Genomic DNA, 26561 nt, shown 5'->3' with positions numbered 1-26561 from the left:
AGCCTCACAAAATATGAAAATTCAAAGAACCACACCGAGCTGTTTTTCCGGCCCGAGTTGGCACCAAGTTCAACTTGTAACGGGCTCTAACCAACACTCAACACATTGGGTATATAACTCACAACTTTCTCTTCGATTTCAATGAATAATCTGTTGATATCTCAGAGAGAGTGGCTTTTGCCGTTGATCCTCATCCCTTGTGGCTTACTTAGCTATGGATTACATTGGCCGGGCGATGGGTTTTTTATTTGCCATCCTCATGCAGTGCAACCCTTCTTCTTGAACGTCTTCCCGCGGCAATGTTCCGGGAATCCTTTACCTCTGTTCTTTTCTTTTTTCTTCTTTTTTCCATTTCCAAACAATCTCTCTGATGAGACGCGGCTGGCTGTCATGCCGCATCCCTTCCATGTGATTGATTATTCGACTGTTGACACCAACAGGAAGTCTTCTACTGCATCTTTCCGTTGTCCGTTATCGTTAGATAGGACTTGAGAGAGCCCGCTGCGGCCTCTTTCTATCTCACTATTCAAGAATGAGAATTGATGGTGTCTCACTGTCCTCAGCCATTCATTTGCTTTTGGCATTACCAAATGAGAGCTTTCATGCGCAGCTCATAAAACCTACTCTTCTATATGTCCAGCGGTTGGCTCAAATAACATAACTTAAGTGTGCGTTGAGCATTTATCATCCAGGAAAAACTCAGATTGAGAATGTGATTCAGTTCTAGAATCCTCATTGCCATATGTCCGCATACTTCAAAAGCATTGAACTATGTATCTCTGCAGCAAGAAACTTAAACTTCTATGCAGAGCAAACGTTGTCTGTCCTGGAGTATGACAGCTTTTTGCCATATCAAGCAAACATTCCTTCCTTTCTGTATCCATGTTAATGCATTTCTCTTTTACATCGTGTGCTGCCATGAAGCCAGAACCGACAGTCAAATACCTTATACATAAGCTTCTCATCATGCTCTCCGTCCCGAAGCGGGTGCCAACTCAGCTTCCCCGATGCCGTTGGCACCTGTCACCAAATCTTCTACCGCAGAGCAAGCAGAGTCCAGTATCCCAAGGTGTCCAGTGGAATACCTGTTCTGAGAGCTTTTCTTGGAGCTTCTTCTCCCCTTTGCCTCAGTGACCGGGACAACCCGAATCCATAAATTGAGAACTCGTCCCTGCTCTTCTTCAAACCACCATTGATCAGTCTGGTCGACTGTGCCACGGAATTTTTATACGGGACATTTTTTACATCTCGACGTCCGTAGACCTCAGAAGGTACTGTGTACTGTACCTGGTTAATCAACCCACCTTTCCTACCACCATGAAGCCCATCTACGCCCTCTCCCTCCTAATCCTCAGCGCCACCGGCCAGAATTATAAATCCTGCTCTAGCTACCTGAACGGCAGCTTCGAATTCCCCCACCTAATCATCCCCGTCGACTCCGCAGCCCCAACCTACGCACCAGGCACCTCCTTCTTCGGCCAGGTCACGTCCACAATATCCAGCATCTTCAACTTCGATTTTTCCCCCAGCAGCCAGGGCAGAACCTGCAGCCTCTGGTTCCTGTTCCCCAAGCTAGACAACTACTCCTTCAGCGGCGATGGGCGGGTGGGCTTTAGTCGGTTGGCGGCGCCCGCGGCGCTTTATACGATCTATGCGAATTCACCGCCGATACAGGAGCAGCTGCCGTATGTGACCCTGGTTCCCAGGTCGCAGTACCTTCTGACTAGCTTTGAGTGCCCTGCTGGCCAGGCGATTGCGTTCCGCATGGATAATTGGGGTACGACTTACCTGAAGTATTTTCAGGATTATAATCCGCCTGCGTGAGTTTTCTTTCTATTTCTTTTCACTTCAGTTTATAATATTTATCTTTAGTATGGAAGTGATGGGCTAATTGGAACATTTACGTCTCTAGAATTGGCCTTTACATCACTATATGTTGAGCGTCGAGGTCTTCAAAGATAAGGGGGCCCGGATGCTATACGCTTTTATTCGCCGGGAGGGAATTTGGGGAAAGCCGAAGCAACCGACCCTTGGGTCAGCACCATTCTTTCCTCTTCCGTTTCGTTTCCGTCTCTTCTCTATTGTTCTATTTATTTATTGTTTTCATCGAATCTTAACTTTTTAACACTGCGCGTGACTCCTTGTTCGTCTAGGCGTAATGTGTGGTAGAAATGGGATAGTAGCAGGAGGGGGGGAGACGAGAAAGGGGGCCTCCTAAATGAGTTTGTTATCTTAGTTAATAACCGTTTATGTTTAAAATAAAAGGGGCGTTTTCTACAAAATCTTCACTCTAGCCATCTTCAAATATGATAATCGGGCATCCGATGGTAACAAAAAGAAACAAAAAAATATATATATATATATTGCTAGTTCCGGCTAGGTAGTTAGATATATAGAGAGACACGGGGTACATTAACTTACTAACTTATAAGTTAAGTTGGGCCTGCTGATGAGGTTAAATATAGTTATAACGCCACGCAGGACCCGTATAACCACTACTAGATAAAAGGAGTGTCAAAGCCCACACACCAAACAGCATCAGAATAAATAAATAATAGAACAACTGTCGATCGCCCCACGGCCAATATCAGTGTAACATGAGACAACCGGGCGGGGGCTTACGCGGCCGGACTCCGGGAAAAAACGGCGAATCAATGGAGGAGGAGGAGGGCAGTGTACTCCGTAGTGTTGTGTGTGAAATCGTTTCCGCTGGAACGGAGAAACTTCTTGGGAACCGACAGACAGGTGGTCTCTTAGGGGGATGCTTGAATCAACTTATTAACCATTAAAAAATAAAAAGTTTAAAAATTAATCAGGAGTGTGGAAATTCAATTCTGAAACATCGCCTGGCGTAGGAAATAATTATGGTGCGAATTGTGGATTTTGGGCCAGACTCTCGCCTGGGGTGGGTGGTTTATTTAACTATTGCTTGTCATCTTCAGCCCTGGAGCTAAATGCCGGGGCGGCAAAGGGTGTAAATCTAGTCTCGTTCAGATCGGATCTGTTTTATCTGGGTGCTGTGAGTCCTGGTTGAGGAATATTTATTTGTATGTCAGTATTTATTGCTATCTTGTGTTTAAATCGAGCACTGAGCCTCAACCCGCAACCCACAACCCACAACCTACAATCCAACAGCGCATTCAATCCTTCGCCATCAGTGAGGAACGGACAGAGGACATATCCGGCCCTATCGGCGGTTGGGAACAAAAATAAGAAGACTACTCCGTACCCCGTAGCTGACCTGTGACAGACGCCAAATGTTAGCTGAGCTCGACCGTTGTGGCTGGGGCTTTCGTTAAGACCGACTCCAACTTCTGTCTGTTGTCGATTTCTCTCCCTCATCTCATCCTCATCTCATCCTCAGACCGCCAGATTCCCCCTTCGGACACATTACTGTCCTCCTACCCCGTCCTGGATCCCATCATCATGCAGTTGGGGTGCTCTCGTTGATTCCTCTCGTCCTTTGTCGTTTCATCGTCCGTCGTTGTTTCGCTTGCCATTTACCTTTCCTTGCCTCTTCTCTTTTTTTCGAATTAGCCCACCGCCATGGATAACTCCCATTCCAACAGCCTCACATTCTCGAATAAACCTCTCAGAATCCGAATCATAATATCGTGAGTGACTGCGATCCATTCCATGTCTCTGCCTCCGTAGATCAACAAAGAAACGAAATAAATAAGCATAGCGAAGGGGTGATTTGGCTAATCTCCTCCCAGATACATATCCGACTATGTGATCCTCATGTACGTGTTATATCCCCGTGTATTTTTGTGTATTTTGTGTTGGACAGGAAAGTAGCGCATGGACATGCGACCTCCTCCTTTGTTTGGGGTAGCCCCTAATCAAAATCCCATTCCGCACTCTAGAGGCCTTGTCGCCGGATTCTACATTCTGGACCGTGTCGAACCCTTCCACCAACCTTTTGCCATCACCAACCACTCCCTGTACTACCGCTATGCCGTCAACGAACGAGTATCCATACCCCTCGCTCTCGCCCTCTCCGGAGGCATCCCGCTCGTCGTCATCCTCATCTACACCGTCGTCATCGACGGTCTCTTCTCACACAATAAACCAATAACGCCTTCGGGCAAGAGAAAGTTTATGGGCCCATACAGCCTAAAAGACAGGCTATGGGAATTTAATTGTGGATTTCTGGGCTTATTATTAGCTCAGGCCAGTGCTTTTGTCATCACGGCTGCTTTGAAGAATGCCGTTGGGAAACCGCGGCCGGACATTATTGATCGTTGTAGGCCAAAAGGGGTCGATAAGCTCGGCCCGTACGACTTGGTGACCTATGATATGTGTGATTCACAACTGAGTCACGATATTTTGAAAGATGGGTATAGGTCTTTTCCTTCAGGTAAGCGGCCTAGCCTTTTTTTTTTTCCCTTTCTTACTTCAATATTATACTAACAGAGCTGATCAGGACATTCTAGTTGTAAGGGCCACCATGCTCCGTGTGTTCATGTCATTTTATGACTTTTTTTTTTTTTTATAAATATTAACATGAAATTTCAATGATGTAGCCTCTTTCGCCGGCCTCTTCTATCTCTCTCTCTACCTTGCCGGGAAATTTCACCTTATGGATAGCCGGGGTGAGGTGTGGAAAACGTTCCTGGCCCTCTTCCCAACCCTAGGAGCGGGACTTATTGCCGCAACAAGAATCATGGACGCGCGACATCATCCCTTCGACGTGCTATTCGGCTCGTTTTTGGGAATTATCTGTGCCTACGTCGCCTATCGCCAATATTTCCCTCCCCTCTCGGAATCTTGGAGGAAAGGGCGTGCTTATCCAATTCGGACTTGGGGTAACAGCCCCGTGGGCCCTTCCCGCGCCCGATTTGACATGGGTGGCTCCAACGATTCAGTGGTGCCCCTGCGGCCCACAGACGACGTAGAATACCAAGCTACATCGACGGCTCAGGACGACGAATACACCCGAAAACCACCACCCGTTCGTCGAATATCTAGCGACCGGATTTCCACAGCAGACCCTTACCTACGGCGAAGACAGGAATTGGAGCGAGAGTATTCATCAAGCAGCGATTCAGTTGGAGTAGCATTTGAAATGCAACCAAATTCTGGGAGCCGGTCGAATCGCAGCCGAAGTGAGTCCACAACTCACCTGAACAAGGTATATCCACCTCCACAATCGAGCTATCAGCCATATTCGGGAAGAACCCCTTCGCCAACAGCGTCGCGCCCCCCTCCACCCCTAGCTAGCAGTGGACACCTCGGGTCCCCTGTCGAGTCGCCGAAAATTTGAATGAATAAGAAACAGCAAAACAATACCTATTAGAAAGACTTTTTTCTAATCGAAAAAGACTTGAAGATTAATTTAAAAAAAATAGAAGATCTGCCTAATTCGGGACTCTGCACGAATTCTAATTACTTACGATATTATACCATATCCTTTTTGATATGTACTTTCCTACCGTTGTTTATACCAAATCGTTCGATCACTTTTTCGTTCGCTGGCGATGATAGCTTGGGGCCTCTCGAAAACTCTTCTTTTCCTTCGTTGATTCTCAGCGTACATAAGAAGAGAAATAAACCGTTGAGAATACCCCTTTCTACCAGACAAGCTTGCCTATTAGACGGCCGCGATGCATTCCCCTTCGTGGTTTATCTTAGACCATTACTTTTTCTTTTAGTTTTATTCTTCCTCCTTTACACACATATCTACATTTTCCTTGCAGAAATTGCCCTTCCCTTTTTCCTTCTTTTTTGTGTTGTTGTTATTCATCATCATGAATTGCGACTCCTTTTTGTCATTTTACTTCGCCTGTTGGTTCGGTTCCTTCTCTGTCATAAGAGTCCTTTAGATCCCATTTCAACGGGTTGGCACCTGGCTTTCATATCTCCTTCTCGTCTTCTGGTTTGTCTTTTTCTTCGCATTTTCCGCCTACTATTCCCCGCTGGCTGCACACTATACAATTTATTCCTTGCTCTTTATTGCCGTTTGTTTTATCGCGGTTTGTTTTCCTGTTTGACTTGGTAAGGGGGCGTTTTTTGAGCCATACAAGTAGAGGTACGGCTTATCCGGGCGGTGGGGTATGTTCATGTTCTATATTCATATTATTTTGCGTTTTAATTTCCGGGGTTTGGGTTTTTTACTTCTATGTTCCGTTTTTATATTTAATTTTTATATTTCCTCTTAAACTCGCTGGCTATCTTGCCTGTCTGCCATATGCTTCATCCGTGGAGGCAATTTCAGTCCCGATGCATGCCTTTTACTTCTGCTGCTGTTGCCATCACTGCTTGCTGGTACTATTCTTCAAGCCGGGCATCCTCTTTTCGCGTCTCTAGTTTCAAATTGTATGTCACTGTAGTATGTTTCTTTTTCCAAAGTAAATTCTTATCTTTTGACAAGGCAGAGCGCAGCAAGCTGGTCAGTCTAGTGAAGCAATGGCATAAATAAGATACTATCTTACATGCTATGCATTTATATATTCTTTTCCATAGTCCTTTTGCTTGTTGTAGTAGTTATCTCACTCTACATTACCTGATCGTTCTCAAGAGATATCTCACTCCAGGTTAAGGTACCAAAGAGTTACAGCGTACGGCCGCTCCCGCGAAAAGTTTTGACTTGTGCTAAGAATTTAAACTGAAATGCTGATACCGGCATTAAGTATTGCCATTCCATCTCTTAATTAAAAGGATAGGGAGTTCCAGGGGGGTTATCGAGACTGCTGTCTCTAGCTCGCTCACTGCCTAAATCCTAGGTGGTGTGGCCTGGAGATTCAATACACTAGTAATCACATTTCAGGATAAATTCTTAGTGTGAGACAAAACTTTTCGCACACAATGGTTACGCATGGATTTAACAATTGATTACATAAACAAGGGTTGCCATGGAAGCGGCCACGCACAGAGATAAGATCAGATTAAATTAGAGTTGCGGGATCAAACGATAAACAGTATCTGTGCCTCTAATGTACGAAATCGAAGGCTGATGTCTAGATCCCGAGTAAATATGTTCCATGGCGTTCAACATCAATCGCTTCATTTTCTTTCCGCTACCAGGCGTTGTCAACAACCAAACCAGCTGCCCAGAACCTGGCTAGCCATTGGCCCAACGAAGCTGGCCACGACCCCGCCCTCTCTTTTATGTACGGAGTAGAGGCTGCAAGCTTCCCAGCCACATAAATTCCAACCCTCCAACCACCGCACTTAATCCGCCCACCTCAGCCTTGCTGCACCACGCCTGGGCTGGTTGGCCTTTCTGGGCGCCCTCTTGCTGTGGTTGGCTATATTTAACACATCTATGCGCGATGGTCCTCGTTCTTTCGTTCATTCCTCGAACCCTTCCTTCGCTATGACATGCTTCTATCTGCGGCCATATACCAATCTCAGTCTTGACGAAGACAGGCAAATACCCGCTCTCTATATATCGAGTACTGAATATTTTGTCTACAGCTGTTGTATCCTATCGTTTTTGAAGTAGCAACATATTAAAACCCCCCACTACAGTACAAACTTGTTTGCTTTTGTGTTATTCGAGTCCTTGAACCCAAATTTTCCCCACCACATCGTATCGCACCTATCTCGTCCTGATCATCTTCTGGTGGGCAAGCCACCCGGTTGGATAGCATCCGCTATCACCACAACCATCATTTGCATTTCCTCTTTACACTACCTAATAATCCACTGAACCCCGCGCCAGCCTGCAGACATGATCGCCGGATTCTTCTTTATCTGCTGGCGACTAGGCCAACTAGTCACCCTAATTATCCCCATTGGCATTCTGGTGAGTTCAAAGGAAAAGACAAAATACATCTTTATATCCCTCAATCTCATCAACCACCCAAGCGCCCATGAGTAAATAAATAAATACAAAAGCTAACTTCACCGTTCGCACCAAAAAAGTCCTGGTTCGTCGACGGCTTCGTGAAAATCAACCAACTAACCCCAACCTACATCCTCGTCCTCTTCATCGTCAGCGTCATCGGCATCTTCTGGGCCCTCGACACCCTCGTCCGCCACTCCAACGCCAAACGCTCCGCCCACTTCGTCGCCTTCATCGACCTCTGCTTCGTTGGCTCCTTCATCGCAGGCGTCTACCAACTGCGCCGCATCGCGAACGCAGACTGCGGAAACTTCCGCGCGGACCCGCTAACTCTATCTCTGGGCCCCTTCGGCTTCGCGGGCCAGCGCGCCAATAACCCACTAGCGCGCGACCCGACGAAAATATGTGCGATGCTCAAGACCGCGTTTGCGTTTGGGATTATGAATATTGGCTCGTTTTTCATTACGTCTGTTCTGGCAATGCTGATGCATCGTCATGAGGAGAAGGAACATGAGAAGAGCTCGTCGCGCAGACGAGGGTCGCATTCGAGCCGTCGTGGGCATTCGGGGAGTAGGCATCGGAGAAGCAGCTCCGGGAGACAGCCTGTTTATGATGTTTGAGTCATGAAGTCTCTTTTCTCTTCCTTTCCCCCCTTTTTTCTTCCTTTTTTCTATCCGAGAGATATATTGGGCAAAAATAATGGGTTCTATAGTCGGGTACACATGTTAGGGTCACACCTTTTCTTTGTTTTATCGTACGACTGAGATGGGTGCTATGTTACATCCCTATGAAAGATGAAAACAGACACAGGATATGAGGGATATGACGTGAGAAATTTTGATGACCAGGAAAACGATGTTTATGTTGCCAATTATGAGTGTTGCTTTGTTTTGATATTGCTTAGCCTTTTCCCCCTTTTGCAATGTCGCTTGTCTAACTCCACTAGTTTACGATTTACACCTTTTCTCTCCTTTTCCCCCTCTCCCTCCCCAAGCCCGTCTCCTCCGCTGACAATCAACTAGCCCATTCAAAACAGTATCAAGCTTCCATTTACACTCTCTCCCCACCTCCCACCCCCTCCATCCCTTTGCTTGAAAATTTTTGTATTATTCTTATGGGTCTTCGCCGCCTTTTCTTCACATGAATTCGGGAGTGGTCCCAGCACGATTCATCAATTGATGAATGTTTTTACGATTGTTCGTTTTCCCTTATGTTTTGTCATTTTTACTCTTGATATTTTAATCTATATGTATATAGCGCTCCGCCATTAAATATGTGGTATGGTAGTTAATTATTAGAGTCGTACTCTTTGCAGTGTTATTGAGAGTCACCAGGCTACCCGTGCGCTGGAGTAGCTTGATGTTGAATGATAGGCATTGTAGATATCGTAATGCCATACCTATTTCTCAACAGTAATTTTCGCACTCATCCGCTCCGTTAAAGGTAGTGGTACCGGGGGATTTAGCCCATAGAGGTAGATCCCTAATATTGAGGAATGAGATACGCCATTGATACTTTACCTCCTTACTCCGTGTTTATCTACCCTATTATTGTTCTGGCCAATTTTTCCTTGTCGCAACCTGGTCCGACGTCCTGATTGGCTATATGCATCAAGACCGACCTGTCGCGTGGCTCCCCACCTTTGTGGGTCCGTCGTGGTTTTAAGGTTCTTTAATCTTCCCGATCCACCACCATGCTTATGCTCAAAGTTGGCTTCCAGAGTGGAAGTAGAGATCCATCGTAAACAGAAAACTCACCTCTGAAATTGTAACGGTTCTTAACCTCAGATCTTCCCGTGGATGATTTTCCCATGTCAGCCAATGGGATGAGTCTCTATTGATTGTCAACTAATAATATCGATCCTATAGCTCACTGGGGTTGAGACCACCTTAAAAAGTTTCTTTTTTTTCTTTTTTTTTCCCCTGACCCCACCCCCCGGCTATGCCATTTCGAAAATTAGCATTTTTTATGAATCGGTTAATTTTTGCTACGAAACGCATCTACTATGCGTATAAACAAGATCTGGGCTGGTCGCTAATTGTTGTTTCACAGGAGCGTTCACCAGATCTTGTGAGTTCAACATACAAACAGTATCTCAGTATGTATGTACATGTACATGTTACCGTACCTATACATGTACAGTATCTTGTCACCGGTCCATGCATAGACGGATATGGTAAACATAGAGAAGGTTTGGTAACTAGTATCTCAGTTGCTTAACCCGAGCTTACTTTTATCCGCGCGAGTAGGAATTTTCATAGACATTTTAAGCCCTTGGAAGTTTCATTCTCAATCCGCATTTATGATTCTGTCTCTCTAGTTGTAAAAAGACCTGACCTTCTGATCACACAGTCCAAGCAGCTTCCCCAAGTTTGCCTCGTAGAACCTTGGTTCGAGGCTATGCTTCATTTCACTAATCATCGCCGTATATGAGAATTGAAGATGAGGCATTGTATTTTATTATGTCCATGCCAAATACATATCAGTGAACTATACAAAAAATTAACAGCTGAATAAAAATGAATTTTTCAGGAATTCGGTGAATAAGAACAGAAATAAAATAAAAAGTAGACATGGTCCCAACGAGGGTCGAACTCGCGACCTTGGCGTTATTAGCACCACGCTCTAACCAACTGAGCTATAGGACCGATTTTACATAATGCAAATACAGGGGTCGCCACATAAAAGAGAAAAAAAAGAGAAAGCTATGTTCCCGAGTGAACCATGTTCCCGTTGATTTACCAAAGAGCTCTTCTAAGGTATTGATTGATCCGTGCATCTGTGAAAAATACCAGAGCTTCAGCCTGACTTTGTCATGTTCATGCAAATGATCAATAGTTAATTTGCAATGAATGACTTAAATAAGAAACTATCATATCAGAAGAACATAGAGTTAATTTACAGTGATTTTGCAGCGTACGCCAATTGTAGCGTACGGCCAACCGTTGTATAGTACGTGTAAAATGGTAAAATCTCGTCTCATTCCCGAAGATGGAGATGGGCGGGCGCCCCTATATATATATATATATATACATGCTTGTCTGTTTATCATGATTGACTTTACAGAAGAAAGGAGCGGAAGCCCTGGGAATTCCGGATAGGGGAAGAAAGATGGAGCGGAAGAAGGAAGGAGTGGAAGCCCTGGGAAGTAGCAAGAGTGGACGCCACAGTCCCCCTGTCCGGAAAGGGGCGGTCGCGGGGAATGAAAATACGGTCGCGAGGGATGAAAAACGAGGTTGAAAAAAGGTTGATAGAAACCACTAAATGCCACAGATGCTAAACCTAATAAGGAAAATGTGGGTGAGAGAGCAAGGGATTCATTCAATTCTTGACTCTTGCTCTCTAGAGGTTATACAATTGAGTGTATTTCTGGAACATTGTCAAGAGTTTGTCCATCTCTTATCATTTCATTCTCAATTCTATTCAAATAAAAAGTATTTTTGAGTCTGATGATATACAGTACAATATTTACGCGGATTTGTTATTATCGTAAAAAACAAAGAGAGATACTTGACTGATCATGACCCTGTCTGGAAATCAAGACCTCAGTGGTATATCATATAGCACCGAGGCTCTATATACAAGATCTCAGTGACAGTGGTATCATCAGGTTTTCAAGAAACGTAGTTAATTCTCAATTTCTAAATTTATTTCAACGGCTCAGTGCAGAGTAGAAATGTCCTATCGTGTACGTCAGAGTCAACCGGAGCATCTCCACTCTTGAAGACTGATCTGTTTATATTAATCCAATTTTAGTGTATAATTACTTGCTTTATTTTGCTATGCCATCGACATTGTGTTTCGGGTTCAAGTTCTTCCTGAACCCATCTGACATTGGTTGCTGCAGAGCAGAGCATCATTGTTGTGGAACAAAAGGCCCCTGTTTAGCACTATGTAGCTAACCGCCTCTAACGTGGGGGCTGCGGTAAACCGGGCTCAGGCATCAGTCAGTCCAGTCAGTATACGGAGTAGACTGTATAGTTAAGGGAGAACTAATTGCAAAACAAAAACAAAATACTCTCCTATATCTTTGTTGATAGGGAGTGATTAGTCCGTTATCTACTCTGTACCTAGGAACTGTAGTTACTGTAGTTACCGTAACTACCGGCCGGCGTTGGAGATTTTTCGGGCGGTTCCGATGGCCGAAACTTTCCCTTTGGATCCCCGCCTCCACACACTTCCAAGCTGCGTCGAACTCCGACGACAACGACGTCTTATTAGTGGCAAACAATAATGGGGTTTCTAAAAACTCGCCTACTCTGTCGGCCCTGTATAAGATAATACTTTTCTCTGTCTGGCCCGAACTGTTTTTATCTCTCCTGTTTCTTTTCTGTTATGGTGGCAAAACAATGCTATCTAGGTCTCGTTCGGGGAGTTAACTTAGCATCATTTGAAAAATGATCAGATGGCTGCTTTTAGAGCTTGCATGGCGTTACCTAGGTAACACATAGTTACTCTCACGGCTATTATCATGACGGGCCAACAACCCCTTCGTCCGCTGCCGCATGGCCGGCCTGGCCGCGTCAGGCAGCAGGCTTCCTTCTATACAGATTGGATTGAAGAGATTAGAGAGCGAGAATACCCCACTCTCAAAGGTAGGTTTGATTTGATCTACCAGCTTTTCCTTTAGATGCATATATCGTTTAGTGTTTCAAACAAACGCCTTGGGAATCCTTTATTCATTTTGTGCTTCCCATTCTTTGCCCTAGCTAACACACATCTGGCCGATGCTCTAGAAACAACCTATCTGGACCATGCGGGAACAACACTCTACCCAGCATCCCTCATCGATGCATTTTCACAAGAAATGAAGGCGAATCTTTTTGGAAATCCCCATTCGGCATCCTCGTCTTCCCAACTCTCTACACGGCGGGTGGACGATGCCAGGTTACGAGTTCTCCGCTTCTTTAGAGCCAGCCCTGATGATTTCGATGTTGTGTTCGTCGCAAATGCAACCGCTGGGATCAAGCTGGTTGCGGATGCACTAAGAGACTATGACGAGAACGGGTTTTGGTACGGGTATCATCGGGATGCGCATACCAGTCTGGTTGGGGTGAGAGAGCTGGCAGCAAGGGGGCGGAGGTGCTTCGCGGACGACGAGGAAGTTGAACAGTGGATATCTCATCAACGCACGTCAAATATGCGAAGGCGGACATTTCTTCCCACTCTGTTCGCGTATCCGGCTCAATCGAATATGAATGGCCGTCGCCTACCTCTTGACTGGTGTCACAAGCTCCGAGCTTGTAACATCTACTCACTTTTGGACGCTGCGTCACTCGTCTCTACATCGCCACTAGATCTTAGCGATCCGGATTCTGCCCCTGATTTTACGGTCCTCAGCTTTTATAAAATTTTTGGATTTCCGGATCTTGGCGCTCTTATCGTTCGTAAGGGCTCTCATGATATCTTTGACAAGCGAAGCTACTTTGGAGGGGGCACAGTTGGTATGGTTACGAGTCTTGAAGATCAGTGGCATGCGAAGAAATCGACTTCTATTCACGATCAACTTGAGGATGGAACCTTACCTTTCCACAGCATTATAGCTTTGCATTCAGCTTTCGACATACATGAACGACTTTACGGATCCATGGAGAATATCTCTCTCCACGCTGGCTCGTTGGCCAAGACGCTGTATGATGCTTTGGTGGACAAAAGGCACGCAAACGGAGCCGTTGTTTGTGAAATGTATAAGCACAAAACATCTAGTTACAATGACCGAACTACCCAGGGCCCCATTGTTTCATTCAACATGAGGAATAGCAACGGTGAATGGATTGGGAAATCGGAAGTTGAGAAACTCGCTGCAGTGAAGAATATCCAAATTCGGTCCGGGACATTATGCAATCCAGGTGGCATGACATACCACCTTGGATTGAAAGTTGAGGAAATGAAACGAAATTATAATGCGGGTCAACGGTGTGGAGATGACATCGATGTTATCGAAGGCAAACCAACAGGAGGTCTAAGAGTTAGCCTTGGTGCTATGAGCTCCATCGGCGATGTTAACCGATTCCTGGAATTCATTGATGAGTTTTATGTGGACAAATCCAATTTGAGCTCCTTTTCAACATCTCAAACTGTTACACCATCCGAGAAGGCCTCAGCTTCTAACTTCTATGTTGACAAGCTCTGCGTGTATCCGATCAAAAGTTGTGGAGCTTTTATAGTCCCCGATGGCAAGGAGTGGGAGATTAATCCGGAAGGACTTGCATGGGATAGAGAATGGTGTCTAATGCACCAGGGCACGGGGGTAGCTCTCAGCCAGAAAAGATATCCTCGAATGGCTCTTATACGCCCTGTGGTTGATCTTGACCGGGGAGTCCTACAGATTTCACGTGGCATGCCAGGGACTGGCAATAATTCCCTAGAGCTGCCTTTATCAGGCCAATCGGTCGACATCTCGATAGCTGAACTCTATGAAAACTCCATGAAGAAGTCCTCCATGGTGTGCGGTGATAGGGTAACTGTACAAATATATTCGTCACCGGTCGTTGCAAAATTCTTCTCTGAGTTTCTTGAAGTCCCATGCACACTTGCTAGATTCCCGGCGAATTTATCCGTCCGATACTCGAAACCCCAGCTACGTTACCATCCCCCTGATACCATATCGCCCTCTAACAGCATGCCAGGCGCTTTCCCGCAATCCACGCCTTCGTGCGAACTATACAAGAATCCAATCCGCTTGTCAAACGAAAGCCCCGTGCTGCTAATCTCCAGGTCCAGTGTCAACAAACTTAACGAAACTATTAAATCGCTCGGCAAATCCGCGTCCAAGACCACGAGAGCAGTCGCCGCTGATGTATTCCGAGCAAACATCATTGTCGCTGAGAACCCCACTCTGGCGTTGAATAACAAGAATGGAGACAGCAACCGCACTACTCCTAGCCTTATGTCTTCACCGCCAACGTTGCTGGCCGAACAGCCATACGTCGAAGATAGATGGATAGGGTTCCGAATTGGGTCTCACAAATTTGACGTCCTGGGCTCATGTCAGCGCTGCCAGATGGTATGCGTAGATCAGTTCACAGCCGTCAGGAGCGAAGAACCCTTCTCGACCCTGGCGAAGACAAGGAAAATTGGTGGCAAGGTTGTGTTCGGAAGACATGTTTGCCTTTCGCCTGATGATTCCTGGGATGGTGTAGACGAGGGAAAGGTTATGATAAGGAGTGGTCAAGTTGTTGAGCCGCTGTATGAAGAAATGTTGTGAGCTATATCCTGTATATATTGGCTTTAGATATGAGTATATGTAATGAATGTACATAACGAAAGCTGCGAAGGATTGATATAATGGCCACGCTCCCTGATACCTTACCACGCTTGTGACTCTTTTTCTGCCTAGCGGACATAATTTATAGATAGTTCAAGAATACTTCACCGTTAACCCGGAGACCAAGCTCCGACAAGCAGCAGAGGAGAAATCCTTTAATTTGGCATGGCCCGCGGGATATTCTGAACATGACATGCTGTTTTCTATTTCTAAAAGTAGCATATATATATCAAACCATAAGAAAAAAATTTGGGAGACGCAAAGAAGCAGCCAGAAATATACATATACAATAATACCTAGTTGCCGCACCCATACTCATACAAGAGAAAATTTGACAAGGAAAACGGGCAAAGATAAAATAAAAATAGAAAGCACATTAAACTCCCACCACTCTTGAGATACCCTTTACTTCCGTGGATATTTCTTCCACCCTCGTCCGTGACCCCGCTGTTAAATATTAGTTAGCCACCAGCCCTTGAAGTCAACAACTGGGAACAAGCTGGGGCTAGAAAGCAAGAACATACCTGTTTCCACAACCTGATCATCGCCGGCATACCCATCATGGCCTTCTTCCGATCTTCCAACCTAACCTCCAGCGTCCGCTCCCACTTATGACCCTTAACCTTCTGACCAATACCCGTGCCGCGGATTCTCAATCCCTTCTCAACAGCCTTCGTCTCCTTATATACCGTCGACTTGCGACTGGGAGGTAATAGTTCCTCAACGCCATATTGCGCAGCTAATTTGACCAATTCGTTCTGCCGTCGGAGGGAAATCATGGCGCCCCGCCATCGCCCTGTTTCGGGGTTCTTGTATGGAAGGAATGGGTTTGGGTGTTCTGGATCGGAGCGGAGGAAGGCCTGTGACATTGAGAAGGCAGATTGGTCTATTTTTGAAGCTTTAGAGGAGCGAGATGGCGTATAGGGACTTGGAGCTGGAGCTGGGGGCTCGACACCCTCTGGTAGTTTTGGTGCTCCAAGGGCATTTGCGGAGTATATTTGCGGCGGGTAGCGGGCGAAAAAGTTGCGGAGCCGGACAGGGAGGTTCTCCAAAATGCCTGCGGCAGCCTGTTTAGTAGCCATTGGAGCTATATACTGGCTCAGTGGCCCCCTTTCTTAGCCTTAGGATGATGATGGGTTGCTGAGGTTGTTGATGTTGGCGCCGATTGAAAGTGGTGAAAATTGGTCACGTGTTGGAGGGAGAAACTAAAACAATTTGGGATAGATATTACACGTGATATTCTTAGTGTGTAACTTTGGTAATATTTCAGTCTTTATGTGGCTGGGCGCGGGAAGTTGCCGCTTAACGGAAAGGAAAGTCCGTATTGTTCCAGTAACAATACGTCTTACTTGCGAGATGAAAGGCCCGCCAAGCCCCCGAGCCTCTTGTGCTACCGTTTACTTTCCGCAACCCAAGCGCGGCGTGCAACCTCTTTTCTTCCTCGTTGCTGTCTGATTCTCCTCATAATCCCTTTAGTCATTCATTCATCTATCTATCAACAACCCATTATCAAACCCCCAGTGCCTATTCAATTACTTTCTAGATCTCTATACACTTCGGTATACGTTTCCCGGGCCTACAGCCTGACCAGTCGTCGATATGGCTGACGTGATCTTCGGTGGCACAGAGGAGGAGAATGCGGAATTGAAGAAGCTGCACGCGGAGGTGGTGAGTTGTTTTCGTTGAGGGTCGCGCTTGAGGTCGCAAACATAGACTAACTTTCCTTTTTATTACTATAGCTAGAAGATCCTGATAATTTCGAAAACTGGGAGAAGTTGATTCGCGCCGCAGAGGGGCAGGAAGGGGGAATCAATCGCAATTCTAATCCCCAGGCTATCACAGCTACGAGAGGCGTATACGATCGGTTTCTGGCCAAGTTTCCACTGTTGTTCGGATACTGGAAAAAGTATGCTGATCTAGAGTTTTCAATTGCCGGGACAGAAGCTGCAGAAATGGTATGTTGCATATTTCCTTATTTTTCGAAGTCTTTTTTTTGTGGACCCTACATCCAAAGTATATTACATGAACCGGAAATAATGATGTAATTTGGTAGGTTTATGAACGAGGTGTTGCGAGCATTACGAATTCCGTAGATCTATGGACCAACTACTGCGCTTTCAAAGTCGAAACTTCCCACGATGCAGACATTATTCGAGAGTAAGTATGGGCGTGTTGGTTTCCTTCCCCATAACTATACCGACACAGCGCGGATATTGTTGTGATCACCAGGACAAGAGGTGCAGATTAGTATCATCAACAAAAGTTCCTTGATGGGTGAGATAGTCATCTGCTACCCGGACTCCCCCTTGAAACTTCTTCTCACCCTTGAGTTTCAGGCTCTTGTTTTTCCTTCGCACAACAATGACCTTGTTCGGGGACCCTTCTATCTATTTGCCGCACGATGAAATACCATTCTCCGTTGACCTTGCCCCAGTTGGGCATTTCACTGAAGACTTATTGCATATGCCATGTTTGCCATCCTTCACACTCCCTCATTTCTTCCTCTCCTTTCCTTCCCCTTCCCCTCCACCGTATTGAATACGAATTAGCTAACATTAATGGAAATAGACTTTTTGATAGGGGTGCGAGCTGCGTGGGGTTGGATTTCCTAGCCCATCCGTTCTGGGACAAGTACATCGAGTTTGAGGAACGTCTTGAAGCTCATGACAAGATTTTCGCCATATTGGCGAATGTGATTGAAATTCCCATGCATCAGTACGCAAGATACTTTGAGCGCTATCGCCAGATGGCTCAAACCCGCCCCGTCTCTGAGTTAGTTCCACCCGAGCCATTAAGCCAATTTCGTGCAGAAGTGGACGGTGCAGTAGCTGGTATTCCGCCAGGGTCGAAGAGTGAGGCAGAAATAGAAAGAGATCTTCGCCTTCGGATCGACAGCTACCATCTGGAAATCTTTTCGAGAACGCAAACGGAAACCACTAAAAGATGGACATATGAATCTGAAATAAAGCGACCTTATTTTCACGTAACGGAGCTAGACGAAGCGCAGCTGTCTAACTGGAGGAAGTACCTTGACTTTGAAGAAGCTGACGGCTCGTTTTCGAGAATTCAATTTTTGTACGAGCGCTGCCTCGTTACATGTGCACATTATGACGAATTCTGGCTTCGATATGCTCGGTGGATGCTAGCCCAAGAAGGCAAGGAAGAGGAAGTTCGCAATATATACCAGCGTGCCAGCACATTATATGTCCCCATTTCGCGGCCTGAGGTCAGACTTCATTATGCGTATTTCGAAGAATTATCTGGGCGCGTTGACGTTGCCAAAGATATTCATTCCGCGATTCTGGTGCCACTTCCTGGCCACATTGAAACTATTGTGTCGCTTGCGAACTTATCACGTCGCCATGGAGGCCTGGAGGCCGCGATAGAGATTTATAAATCTCAACTTGACGCTCCGCACTGCGACATCCAAGCTAAAGCGGCGTTTGTGGCAGAATGGGCGAAATTGCTGTGGAAGATTAAGGGGTCCCCGGATGATGCCCGCCAAGTATTCCAGAAAAACCAGCAATGGTACCCAGATAGTCGTCCATTCTGGACAAGCTATCTTATGTTCGAACTTGAACAGCCTACCAGTGCAGAAACCGAGGATGTACAATATCAGCGAATTAAGCAAGTGATGAGCGAGATTCGATCGAAGAGCACCCTACAGCCTGCGGTTGTAAAAGAACTTGTCCAAATTTATATGTTATACTTGTTAGAACGAGGCTCGAATGAATCTGCAAGGGAGTATATGACTCTCGACCGCGAGGTCAATGGTCCCCAATCCGTGCAGGCATTGATGAAACCATTAGCCGACAAGGATATCCAGGTTAATAAAGCGCCATCCAGCTCAAATGGAAGTCAACCCCCACCAGCCACGGAACCAGTCAACCAGCAAGCTCAGGCTCCGCAAGGCAAACAGCATCATCAACCAACCGAGAGACCCATTTCATCTAATGGGGGTGTATAACACCCATCACCCGCCTTGTTTTAAGCATTTTCTCGGTTGTATGTTGCTATTTTCAATAACCCCCGGCGCAAGTGGTACGATTCTCTTGTGTTATTATCATTTCGGATTTGGTTCCTGCCTGGCACACATTACTTCCCGTTTCTCTCCATGTTAGTGGCAAAAGATATTACAGAAAAATTTCTCTATTCACTTCTTAGACGCGTGGGCTCGGAGGCAATTCTGTAGACAGCGGTTGCAGGGATACCATTAATGGATTTAAATAATGTACCGGGTGGTATGAGATGATGGTCAGCTTTCGGGTACCTGCTCCATTGCCTCCATTTGAGGATGCTCTCTGTTTCAATGATCGAATGGAGGTGGATGTATTTTACTCTTCGTACCTTGTTTTTTATGTCTTTTTATATTTCTTTGTTATTTTATGCTGCTTGATTTCTAAACATGTTGTGAAGCTGAACTCTTTGAAGGAAAGGTACTCCTACATTTCATACCCTAGTTTGAAATGTAGAATATTTGAATGTTCTAACTAAGTTGAATGAAAATGATTGCAATTCACGTCTTTGCTCCTCCTCTTTGTCTGTTATTCCCGAACATGCTGCTGACTAAAATATTTATAAGCTAGCTAGTTAGTTAGTTAACCACTAGTTAACTACTTGATCTATTAATTAGTGCTCCATTCGGCGGCAAAACGCGAACGATATACTTCGCCAGATCTTGATTTCTTTGAAGAGCATCTGTGATTTGACCATTAACATGGATTGGATCGCTGAAAATAGACCTCCCGGTCCACCGCCGGAACTCTTAGAGCGGCCTCCTACACCACCCCCTCCCCCTCCCGAATCTCTGGTACCTCCTCCGCCCCCAGAAGCTGCTGCTCCTCCTCCGCCGCCCCCAGACTCCACAGCCCCTCCTCCTCCAGACGATGCGCTGCCACCCGATCTACCGGCAGCTAAGAGGAAAAAAGGCTGGGGAAGCCAACGATCAACTACGCCTCTGAGTGTCGAGGAACTTCTCAGAAAGAAGCGGGAAGCTGATGAAGCCGCATCAAAGGTACGTTAGGCTGAACTGAACACCCACATGTTGCGCTATTTGCCCCTCTTTTCCCTACATGTACATTTTGTTTACAATGAGTATTTCGGCATGTCTGGATAGATTATTATCCTTCACAGAAGATATAGGTTGATCGCTGACTCTGTTGTTGCCTTTCTAAATATCTAGCCCAAATTCCTCTCGAGAGCGGAAAGAGAGAAGCTCGCGTTGGAGAAACGCGCGAAGGAAGTCGAAAATCAAAGACGTCTGGAAGCGAACGGTACTGGGCCCTCCTCATCTCGAAGCCCTGAAATGAATGGATATCCTTCCCCACCATCAAGAAGCAATAGAATCGATGGACCTTCGCGGGCTTCGATTCCCGCTGGCCCTCGGGGCTTGCGACATGGAGAAATCCCAACTGCTCCAGCTGCGATGCGCACGAAACAAAATGATATGCCCCCGCCTCCTTTGCCTGGGCCGAAGGCTGAACAAAAGGGGGAAAAGCGTCCTTCTCCAGAAGAAGCCCAAGCTGCGTTGATACGCCAACGGTATATGGGAAGTGGCCAAACGTCGAATTTCTCTGCGAAGAAGAAACGAAGGCGGACAACAGAGAGGAAGTTTAACTTTGAATGGAATGCGGATGAAGATACGAGTCCTGATTACAATCCGCTCTATCAAAACCGTTCCACAGCAAATTTCTATGGTCGTGGTCGTTTAGCTGGGTTCAGTGATGAATTTGCCGATGCCGTTACGAGAAACTACGCAAGAGCTTTAGAAGATAGAGATCCGGAGGCTGGCAGGGTTAGGGCGAGGGAGATTTTGGAAATGGAAAGAAGAAGGAAGGAAGAGGGCGGACGGCATATGTTGGACGCGCATTGGTCTGAGAAGAAGTTGGAGCATATGCGCGAAAGGGACTGGAGAATCTTCAAAGAAGATTTCAATATCAGTACCAAAGGAGGAAGCATTCCCAACCCCATGCGGTCGTGGGCTGAATCAGGACTTCCAAAAAGACTTCTCAACATCATTGAGCAAGTTGGATACACTGACCCTTCACCTATTCAGCGAGCTGCTATCCCTATTGCATTGCAGAATCGTGACCTTATCGGTGTTGCTGTGACTGGTTCCGGAAAGACTGCCGCATTTTTACTCCCTCTGCTTGTCTACATAGCGGAACTCCCACGTCTAGATGAGTTTGAATGGAGAAGAAATGACGGTCCGTACGCGATAATATTGGCCCCAACCCGCGAATTGGCACAACAAATCGAACTGGAAGCCAAGAAATTCTCCGCCCCTCTTGGCTTCAACGTTGTCAGTATTGTCGGTGGTCATTCTCTAGAAGAGCAGGCCTACAGCTTGCGCAACGGGGCGGAGATCATCATTGCCACACCCGGCCGTTTGGTAGACTGTATCGAGAGACGAATGATCGTCTTCAGTCAATGCTGCTACGTTATCATGGACGAAGCGGACCGGATGATTGATCTTGGTTTCGAGGAGCCCGTGAACAAAATCCTCGACGCTCTCCCCGTCACGAACCAGAAACCAGACACGGAAGACGCAGAGAACCCACAAGCAATGAGCCAACATATCGGTGGCAAAGACCGCTACAGACAAACAATGATGTATACAGCCACCATGCCTCCGGCTGTCGAGCGAATTGCACGCAAATACCTCAGGCGACCGGCGATCGTCACAATCGGCAACATCGGCGAAGCCGTCGACACCGTCGAGCAGCGCGTCGAATTCATCTCTGGCGAAGACAAGCGCAAGAAACGCCTCGCCGAGATCCTATCGTCGCGAGAATTCCGCCCACCAATCATAGTCTTCGTCAATATCAAGCGCAACTGCGATGCTGTCGCGCGCGATATCAAAAACATGGGCTATTCGTCAGTCACGTTGCATGGGAGCAAGACGCAAGAGCAGCGTGAGGCTGCGCTGGCGTCCGTTCGGAATGGAAATACCGATGTTCTCGTTGCAACTGATCTGGCTGGTCGTGGTATCGACGTTCCTGACGTTAGTCTGGTGGTGAATTTCAACATGGCAACGAATATTGAGAACTATACGCATCGTATTGGTCGGACTGGACGTGCTGGAAAGAGTGGTATTGCGATTACATTCTTGGGCAACGAGGATTCTGACGTTCTGTATGAGACCCACCCCCCACCCCCTTCTCCCTTTCGGGGATTTTCTTTATTTTAATGTCGAAAAGCACTCTTACTAATATTTCAAACAGATATGATCTCAAACAGATGCTTATGAAATCCGCTATTTCTCGCGTCCCCGAAGAACTCCGCAAGCACGAAGCTGCCCAATCGAAACCTGTACGGGGTGCTGGGGCACAGAAGAAGATCGAAGAGAGCAGCGGCTTCGCTGGGAAGGGAGGTGGAGCGGGGTGGTAAATCAGAGGAACTCCCCCGGCCCACCCTTGTTCCCTCCCCGTTTGCTTTGATGTCATATTTTTGTTTTCTTCTTTTGCTATTGGTCTGCTGGGCGCTCTTTTGGGATTTGTGAGTAATTATTGGGCATATGCGGTGTTATAGCTCTTGTATATTATAAACCTCATTCTGGGGTATACGGGGAGCAAGGTCGAAGTATAAACTATGATCAAAGCAAATAATAGACATAACATAAATCACTCTTTGATACGGAATACTTGACTCACTACCATTGAATTATATTGAATTATATTATCAAACGCTAATCAAGCATTATTTAATAGAGAGGAGTTATTCTAAAATATGAAGAGGTATGTGATCCATGGAGGCCCTTGATGGGGCACGAGGAGTTTGAATACCCTTTGTACCAATATCGCTGGTTTAGTAACACCTAACGTTGTGGAACAAAACACTCACTAACTTTTTCCCTGTAGTGCGCACCGTTCCTATACCCACCACCATGGCAAAGTCCTAATCTATTATTCGTGTGAAATGCAATCTAAGATTGCTTCGAGCTAACATACCCATTTTCTGCCAACCAGTTCTCGACATCAGCACGATCGCGTTTGAGCCAGCCAGCCTTAGCAGAGAGGCCGTCAAGACTTTGTTGAAGAGAACGATCAAATCCCTATTGCGTGAATTATTAGCGATACATGATACATATTTATTTGGGGAATAATAATGAGGCGAATGAGGAGCTGCGAACCTTCTGATCCTTATCCTTAAAGAAAGCGACCACATCCTGAATTTGTGCATCTGTCGATAAGCTCCCTGTGCAAATCTGCACAACTGAGCCCAACATACCAAACTCAGGAGGCAATCGCTTGGTAACTGCTTCCCAATTCTGCTTAAGCCATTCCCATCTAGCAGTAATACCATTTGCGTGCAGGCGTAATCCGGAGAGCGGCATGTAGATATCTTGTGCTCTCACTTCGTCCGATAAGCAAAGAGAAAGTGTTTTTTGAATTAATTCGGCGTTGTCTGCACTGCCCAAGCAGCGGAGGGCTGTGTTCTTTTCCGCAGAAGTTGGCGCATTGCGGTACCAGTCAAGCACGACATTGTACTCTTTCTCCCCACCATCTCGAAGGGCAATATCAAAGACACTTGCCCGAATGTTGGGATGGATAGCCGCACGATCACCGTTTGCGAATCGGGTAAACATGTCCTTTGCAGCCGTCACAACCTGCTGATCTCCAGAAGATCCAGCAGCGCTAAACATCAGGGCCTTGAATTGCTGAAGAACGTGGCCATCATCCTGAGAGAATGTCCAGCCAAGCTCATGTGCCTTTTCACTGACCAGGGAGCGCTGGAGGCCCTTCAAGGCATCTTTGATCTTGCTATCTTCAAACATCCATGCGCCACGGATCGAAGCAACACGGGTGAGGATCTCGTTCCATACAACAAATTGTGGCTCACTATCAAATCCCTTCAGGAGAGAAAGCATTCCAGATGTTTTCTGATAACCGGATGCAGCCAGTGCCCCAGCGTCAGCGATCATTCCGGCTCTGTCCTCCACAGTCAACAGCCCATCTTTAGCTGCCTTTCCCAGCTTTTCAAGGCGTTCCGGAGTATACGACGTCCGATATATGCCCGAGTGATCTGCATTAAGCTTGAAGAAATCGAGGTCCGGAACCTTAAACTCCGCTTCACGGTCGTTGAGCATAAGTGCTTCGTTAACACCCTCGCGAGTCTTCAACCCAAGCATCACAGGGAATATGGTCTTGTCCTCTTCTGGTTTGACATCTCCGGTTCTCAGAAAGCGGTTTTGCTTCACAGAAATCGATCCGTTACTAACGTTTTCTGAAACAGCGACGACTGGAAATCCAACATTCTTAGTCCAGACATCCATTACCGACTCGATAGGTTTACCATCACTTGCTTCGCTTAGTGCTGCCCACAGGTCCGCTGTCTTAGTGTTTTTGTAGGCGTGCTTCTTGATGTAGTTCCGGACGCCCTGGATAAATTTCTCTTCACCCATGTATTTGGAAATCATTCTGAGCACAGACGATCCCTTAGAATAAGAGATGGCATCAAAAATCTGGTTAATCTCGTCTGCGCGTTTGACAGGGACTTCAACAGGGTGACTGCTTCGTAGTGAATCAAGGGACAAGGCCATTTGAAGGTTGTCGATGACATAAGATTCCCAGACTTTCCATTCAGGATAGAAGACATCGCATGAGTACCAGGACATCCAGGTGGCAAAGCCCTCATTGAGCCAGAGACCATCCCAGAAATCCATAGTGACGAGATTCCCAAACCATTGGTGTGCCAATTCATGCTGCACAGTTTCAGCGATACGTTGCTTGGTAGCCGCGCCCGCGGTCTTCTCATCGTAAAGAACATCCACAATACGGTAGGTGATCAAGCCCCAGTTTTCCATCGCGCCAGCGGAAAAGTCTGGCACGGCAACCATGTCCATTTTGGGGAGAGGGAACTCGCTGTCAAACGCCTTTTCGTAAAATTCAAGGGTCCTTGCCGCAAGATCGAGGGAGAACTTTCCGTGCTGAATATCTTGGTCAGGAGTGGCATAGACGCGGATGGGGACTCTGAAATCATTGGTCTCAATATAGTTGAGTTCGCCGACGATAAAAGCAATGAGATAGGTCGACATCAGCGGCGACTTGTTGAATTTGACGACTTTTCTTGTGGTTCCTGTGATCTCCGACTGTACCTCCGTCTCCGATGCAACGTCCATGTTGCTCAAACACGTCATATTCTTATCTGCGATCAAGGTGACAGTGAACTCCGCCTTCAACGCAGGTTCATCGAAGCAGGGGAATGCCCTTCGAGCATCCGTTGGCTCCATCTGGCTGGAGGCGATATATCTCTTCTCGCCATTCGCGCCCTTATAGGAGCATCTATAGAACCCAGCCATGTGGTCATTCAAAGTACCCGTAAAGGTCATTTTTAGCTGAGCCTTTTGTCCAGCTGGAATTGTTTTCTCGAAGCTAATAGTGGCAGTTTGCTTTTCCTTGTTCATGGAGACTAAAGGGTTCGAGGCCACCTCCACGCCATTGGCGGAAACAGCGGAAGTATGGATGTCGATATCCATGGAGTTGAGTGAAATAGAATTGGTGTCTTCGACGGTATCAAGGCTGTGTGAAACAAATTGGAATCAGTAAAACTTATCCCGTCAGGGTGATCTTCATTTTGAGGAGAAGGACATCTCGTCACATACTCAATGATAACGGTACCCTTGTAGGTGAACTTCTCGAAATCCGGCTCCAACGTCAAGTCATAGTGCAATGGCTTAACATTGGTTGGGAGGATCTCCCGGCCAGCCAACGCCGTGGCTCCTCCAGCAACATCGTCTGCTTGTCTGAGGCACATTCTTCGATAGGAGCAGTATCTCTTAGCCTGACGGGCAACGGTGGTTCGAGGGGTGAATCGAGATCGAGGAGGGACGGGGAACGCTGTGGATGGAGTTGCAGAGGCTGTAGATGTACGGGATGAAGATGTTGTGGATGTTGTTGATGTTGTTGATGTTGTTGATAAGCTATAAACTCTACCGTCGAGATGTGGAAGTCGCGGAGGGAGAGTCTGTCTGGAAGCAGCGACGGGGAAACCAAGCTGTTTTCTCTTTGCGGTATTCAGGATCGACCGAGCGTTCCTGTAGGTGAGGGGAAGCATTGACTGCGGCGAAGCGGGGCAGAGCGAATGTTGCTGCTATGGGGGCGAGGGAACGAGGGGCTGCAGAGAGGACGGAGCCAATGAACGCGATGCAGCACCGGGCTGGTTGGGCTGAGAGGACAATTGCTGACGGGTTACGGGCTGCTGGCGTAACTACAGCTGAGCCCCAAATCGAAGCCGACTACAGATAAAACAATCAATGGGGCTTTGCTGGGCTTGTTCGCGAAAATATAATAGCCAATGTCTTCCGGTTTCCTGCTGGTGTTTCTCGCAGAAAATCTTCAGCTTGCGGCGGAGTTTTGAATCAGCTCCGGCGACGGGAAAGGTACCTCGTGTCCCTGCGAATTTGGTAGCATTCACAAGTACCACCTCCGACCCAATAGGGATCCTATCCGATCTAATACACTAGTATGTTTTTGGTAACTTATAGGTGCGCTTAGTCATTATGTT

General features: G+C 46.6%; 8 protein-coding genes and 1 non-coding gene across 10 annotated transcripts; 6 read left to right on the top strand and 3 right to left on the bottom strand.

Moving 5' to 3' along the window:
* The first annotated feature begins 90 nt into the window (after positions 1–90).
* On the top strand, positions 91–2338 carry BDCG_06461 (GPI anchored cell wall protein). Its single transcript, XM_045422195.1, has 2 exons — positions 91–1820; positions 1913–2338. Exons 1-2 carry the CDS (start codon positions 1318–1320, stop codon positions 1938–1940), a joined length of 531 nt encoding a protein of 176 aa, XP_045277890.1. The 5' UTR covers positions 91–1317; the 3' UTR covers positions 1941–2338.
* A 177-nt stretch (positions 2339–2515) lies between these two features.
* Positions 2516–6656, top strand: BDCG_06460. Of its 2 annotated transcripts, XM_045422194.1 has the most exons (6): positions 2869–3047; positions 3251–3614; positions 3717–3743; positions 3867–4360; positions 4427–4438; positions 4527–6537. In XM_045422194.1, the coding sequence occupies exons 2-6, from the start codon at positions 3547–3549 to the stop codon at positions 5264–5266; spliced, it is 1341 nt and encodes a 446-aa protein (XP_045281704.1). In that variant the 5' UTR covers positions 2869–3047; positions 3251–3546; the 3' UTR covers positions 5267–6537. The 2 variants fall into 2 exon arrangements, with proteins under 2 accessions (XP_045281703.1, XP_045281704.1); XM_045422193.1 differs by having other exon boundaries at positions 2516–3614; positions 4527–6656.
* Positions 6657–6925: 269 nt separating this feature from the next.
* On the top strand, positions 6926–9328 carry BDCG_06459 (uncharacterized protein). Its single transcript, XM_045422192.1, has 2 exons — positions 6926–7750; positions 7870–9328. Exons 1-2 carry the CDS (start codon positions 7676–7678, stop codon positions 8407–8409), a joined length of 615 nt encoding a protein of 204 aa, XP_045277889.1. The 5' UTR covers positions 6926–7675; the 3' UTR covers positions 8410–9328.
* Positions 9329–10363: 1035 nt separating this feature from the next.
* On the bottom strand, positions 10364–10437 carry BDCG_17322. The gene has a single exon. It is a non-coding gene; the product is annotated as a tRNA-Ile (tRNA).
* A 1342-nt stretch (positions 10438–11779) lies between these two features.
* Positions 11780–16120, top strand: BDCG_06457 (selenocysteine lyase). Its single transcript, XM_045422191.1, has 2 exons — positions 11780–12384; positions 12526–16120. The coding sequence occupies exons 1-2, from the start codon at positions 12261–12263 to the stop codon at positions 14994–14996; spliced, it is 2595 nt and encodes an 864-aa protein (XP_045277888.1). The 5' UTR covers positions 11780–12260; the 3' UTR covers positions 14997–16120.
* Positions 14953–16267, bottom strand: BDCG_06456 (60S ribosomal protein L25). The gene is made up of 2 exons (XM_045422190.1): positions 15581–16267; positions 14953–15503 (listed from the first exon to the last, which is right to left on the bottom strand). Exons 1-2 carry the CDS (start codon positions 16136–16138, stop codon positions 15462–15464), a joined length of 600 nt encoding a protein of 199 aa, XP_045277887.1. The 5' UTR covers positions 16139–16267; the 3' UTR covers positions 14953–15461.
* Positions 16268–16434: 167 nt separating this feature from the next.
* Positions 16435–19577, top strand: BDCG_06455 (mRNA splicing protein). Its single transcript, XM_045422189.1, has 4 exons — positions 16435–16724; positions 16796–17011; positions 17110–17213; positions 17625–19577. Exons 1-4 carry the CDS (start codon positions 16656–16658, stop codon positions 19021–19023), a joined length of 1788 nt encoding a protein of 595 aa, XP_045277886.1. The 5' UTR covers positions 16435–16655; the 3' UTR covers positions 19024–19577.
* Positions 19578–19641: 64 nt separating this feature from the next.
* On the top strand, positions 19642–22698 carry BDCG_06454 (pre-mRNA-splicing ATP-dependent RNA helicase PRP28). Its single transcript, XM_045422188.1, has 3 exons — positions 19642–20070; positions 20239–22190; positions 22280–22698. Exons 1-3 carry the CDS (start codon positions 19774–19776, stop codon positions 22443–22445), a joined length of 2415 nt encoding a protein of 804 aa, XP_045277885.1. The 5' UTR covers positions 19642–19773; the 3' UTR covers positions 22446–22698.
* BDCG_06453 (aminopeptidase) lies at positions 21728–26491 on the bottom strand. The gene is made up of 4 exons (XM_045422187.1): positions 25660–26491; positions 23188–25576; positions 22161–23109; positions 21728–22033 (listed from the first exon to the last, which is right to left on the bottom strand). The coding sequence occupies exons 1-3, from the start codon at positions 26109–26111 to the stop codon at positions 22981–22983; spliced, it is 2970 nt and encodes a 989-aa protein (XP_045277884.1). The 5' UTR covers positions 26112–26491; the 3' UTR covers positions 21728–22033; positions 22161–22980.
* Between the last annotated feature and the right edge of the window lie 70 nt (positions 26492–26561).

Source organism: Blastomyces dermatitidis (assembly GCF_000003525.1).
Source record: "Blastomyces dermatitidis ER-3 genomic scaffold supercont1.6, whole genome shotgun sequence".
Taxonomy (NCBI): Eukaryota; Fungi; Ascomycota; class Eurotiomycetes; order Onygenales; family Ajellomycetaceae; genus Blastomyces; species Blastomyces dermatitidis.
Note: the sequence above shows the minus strand (reverse complement) of the source record. Positions and strands in the feature narration are given on the sequence as shown.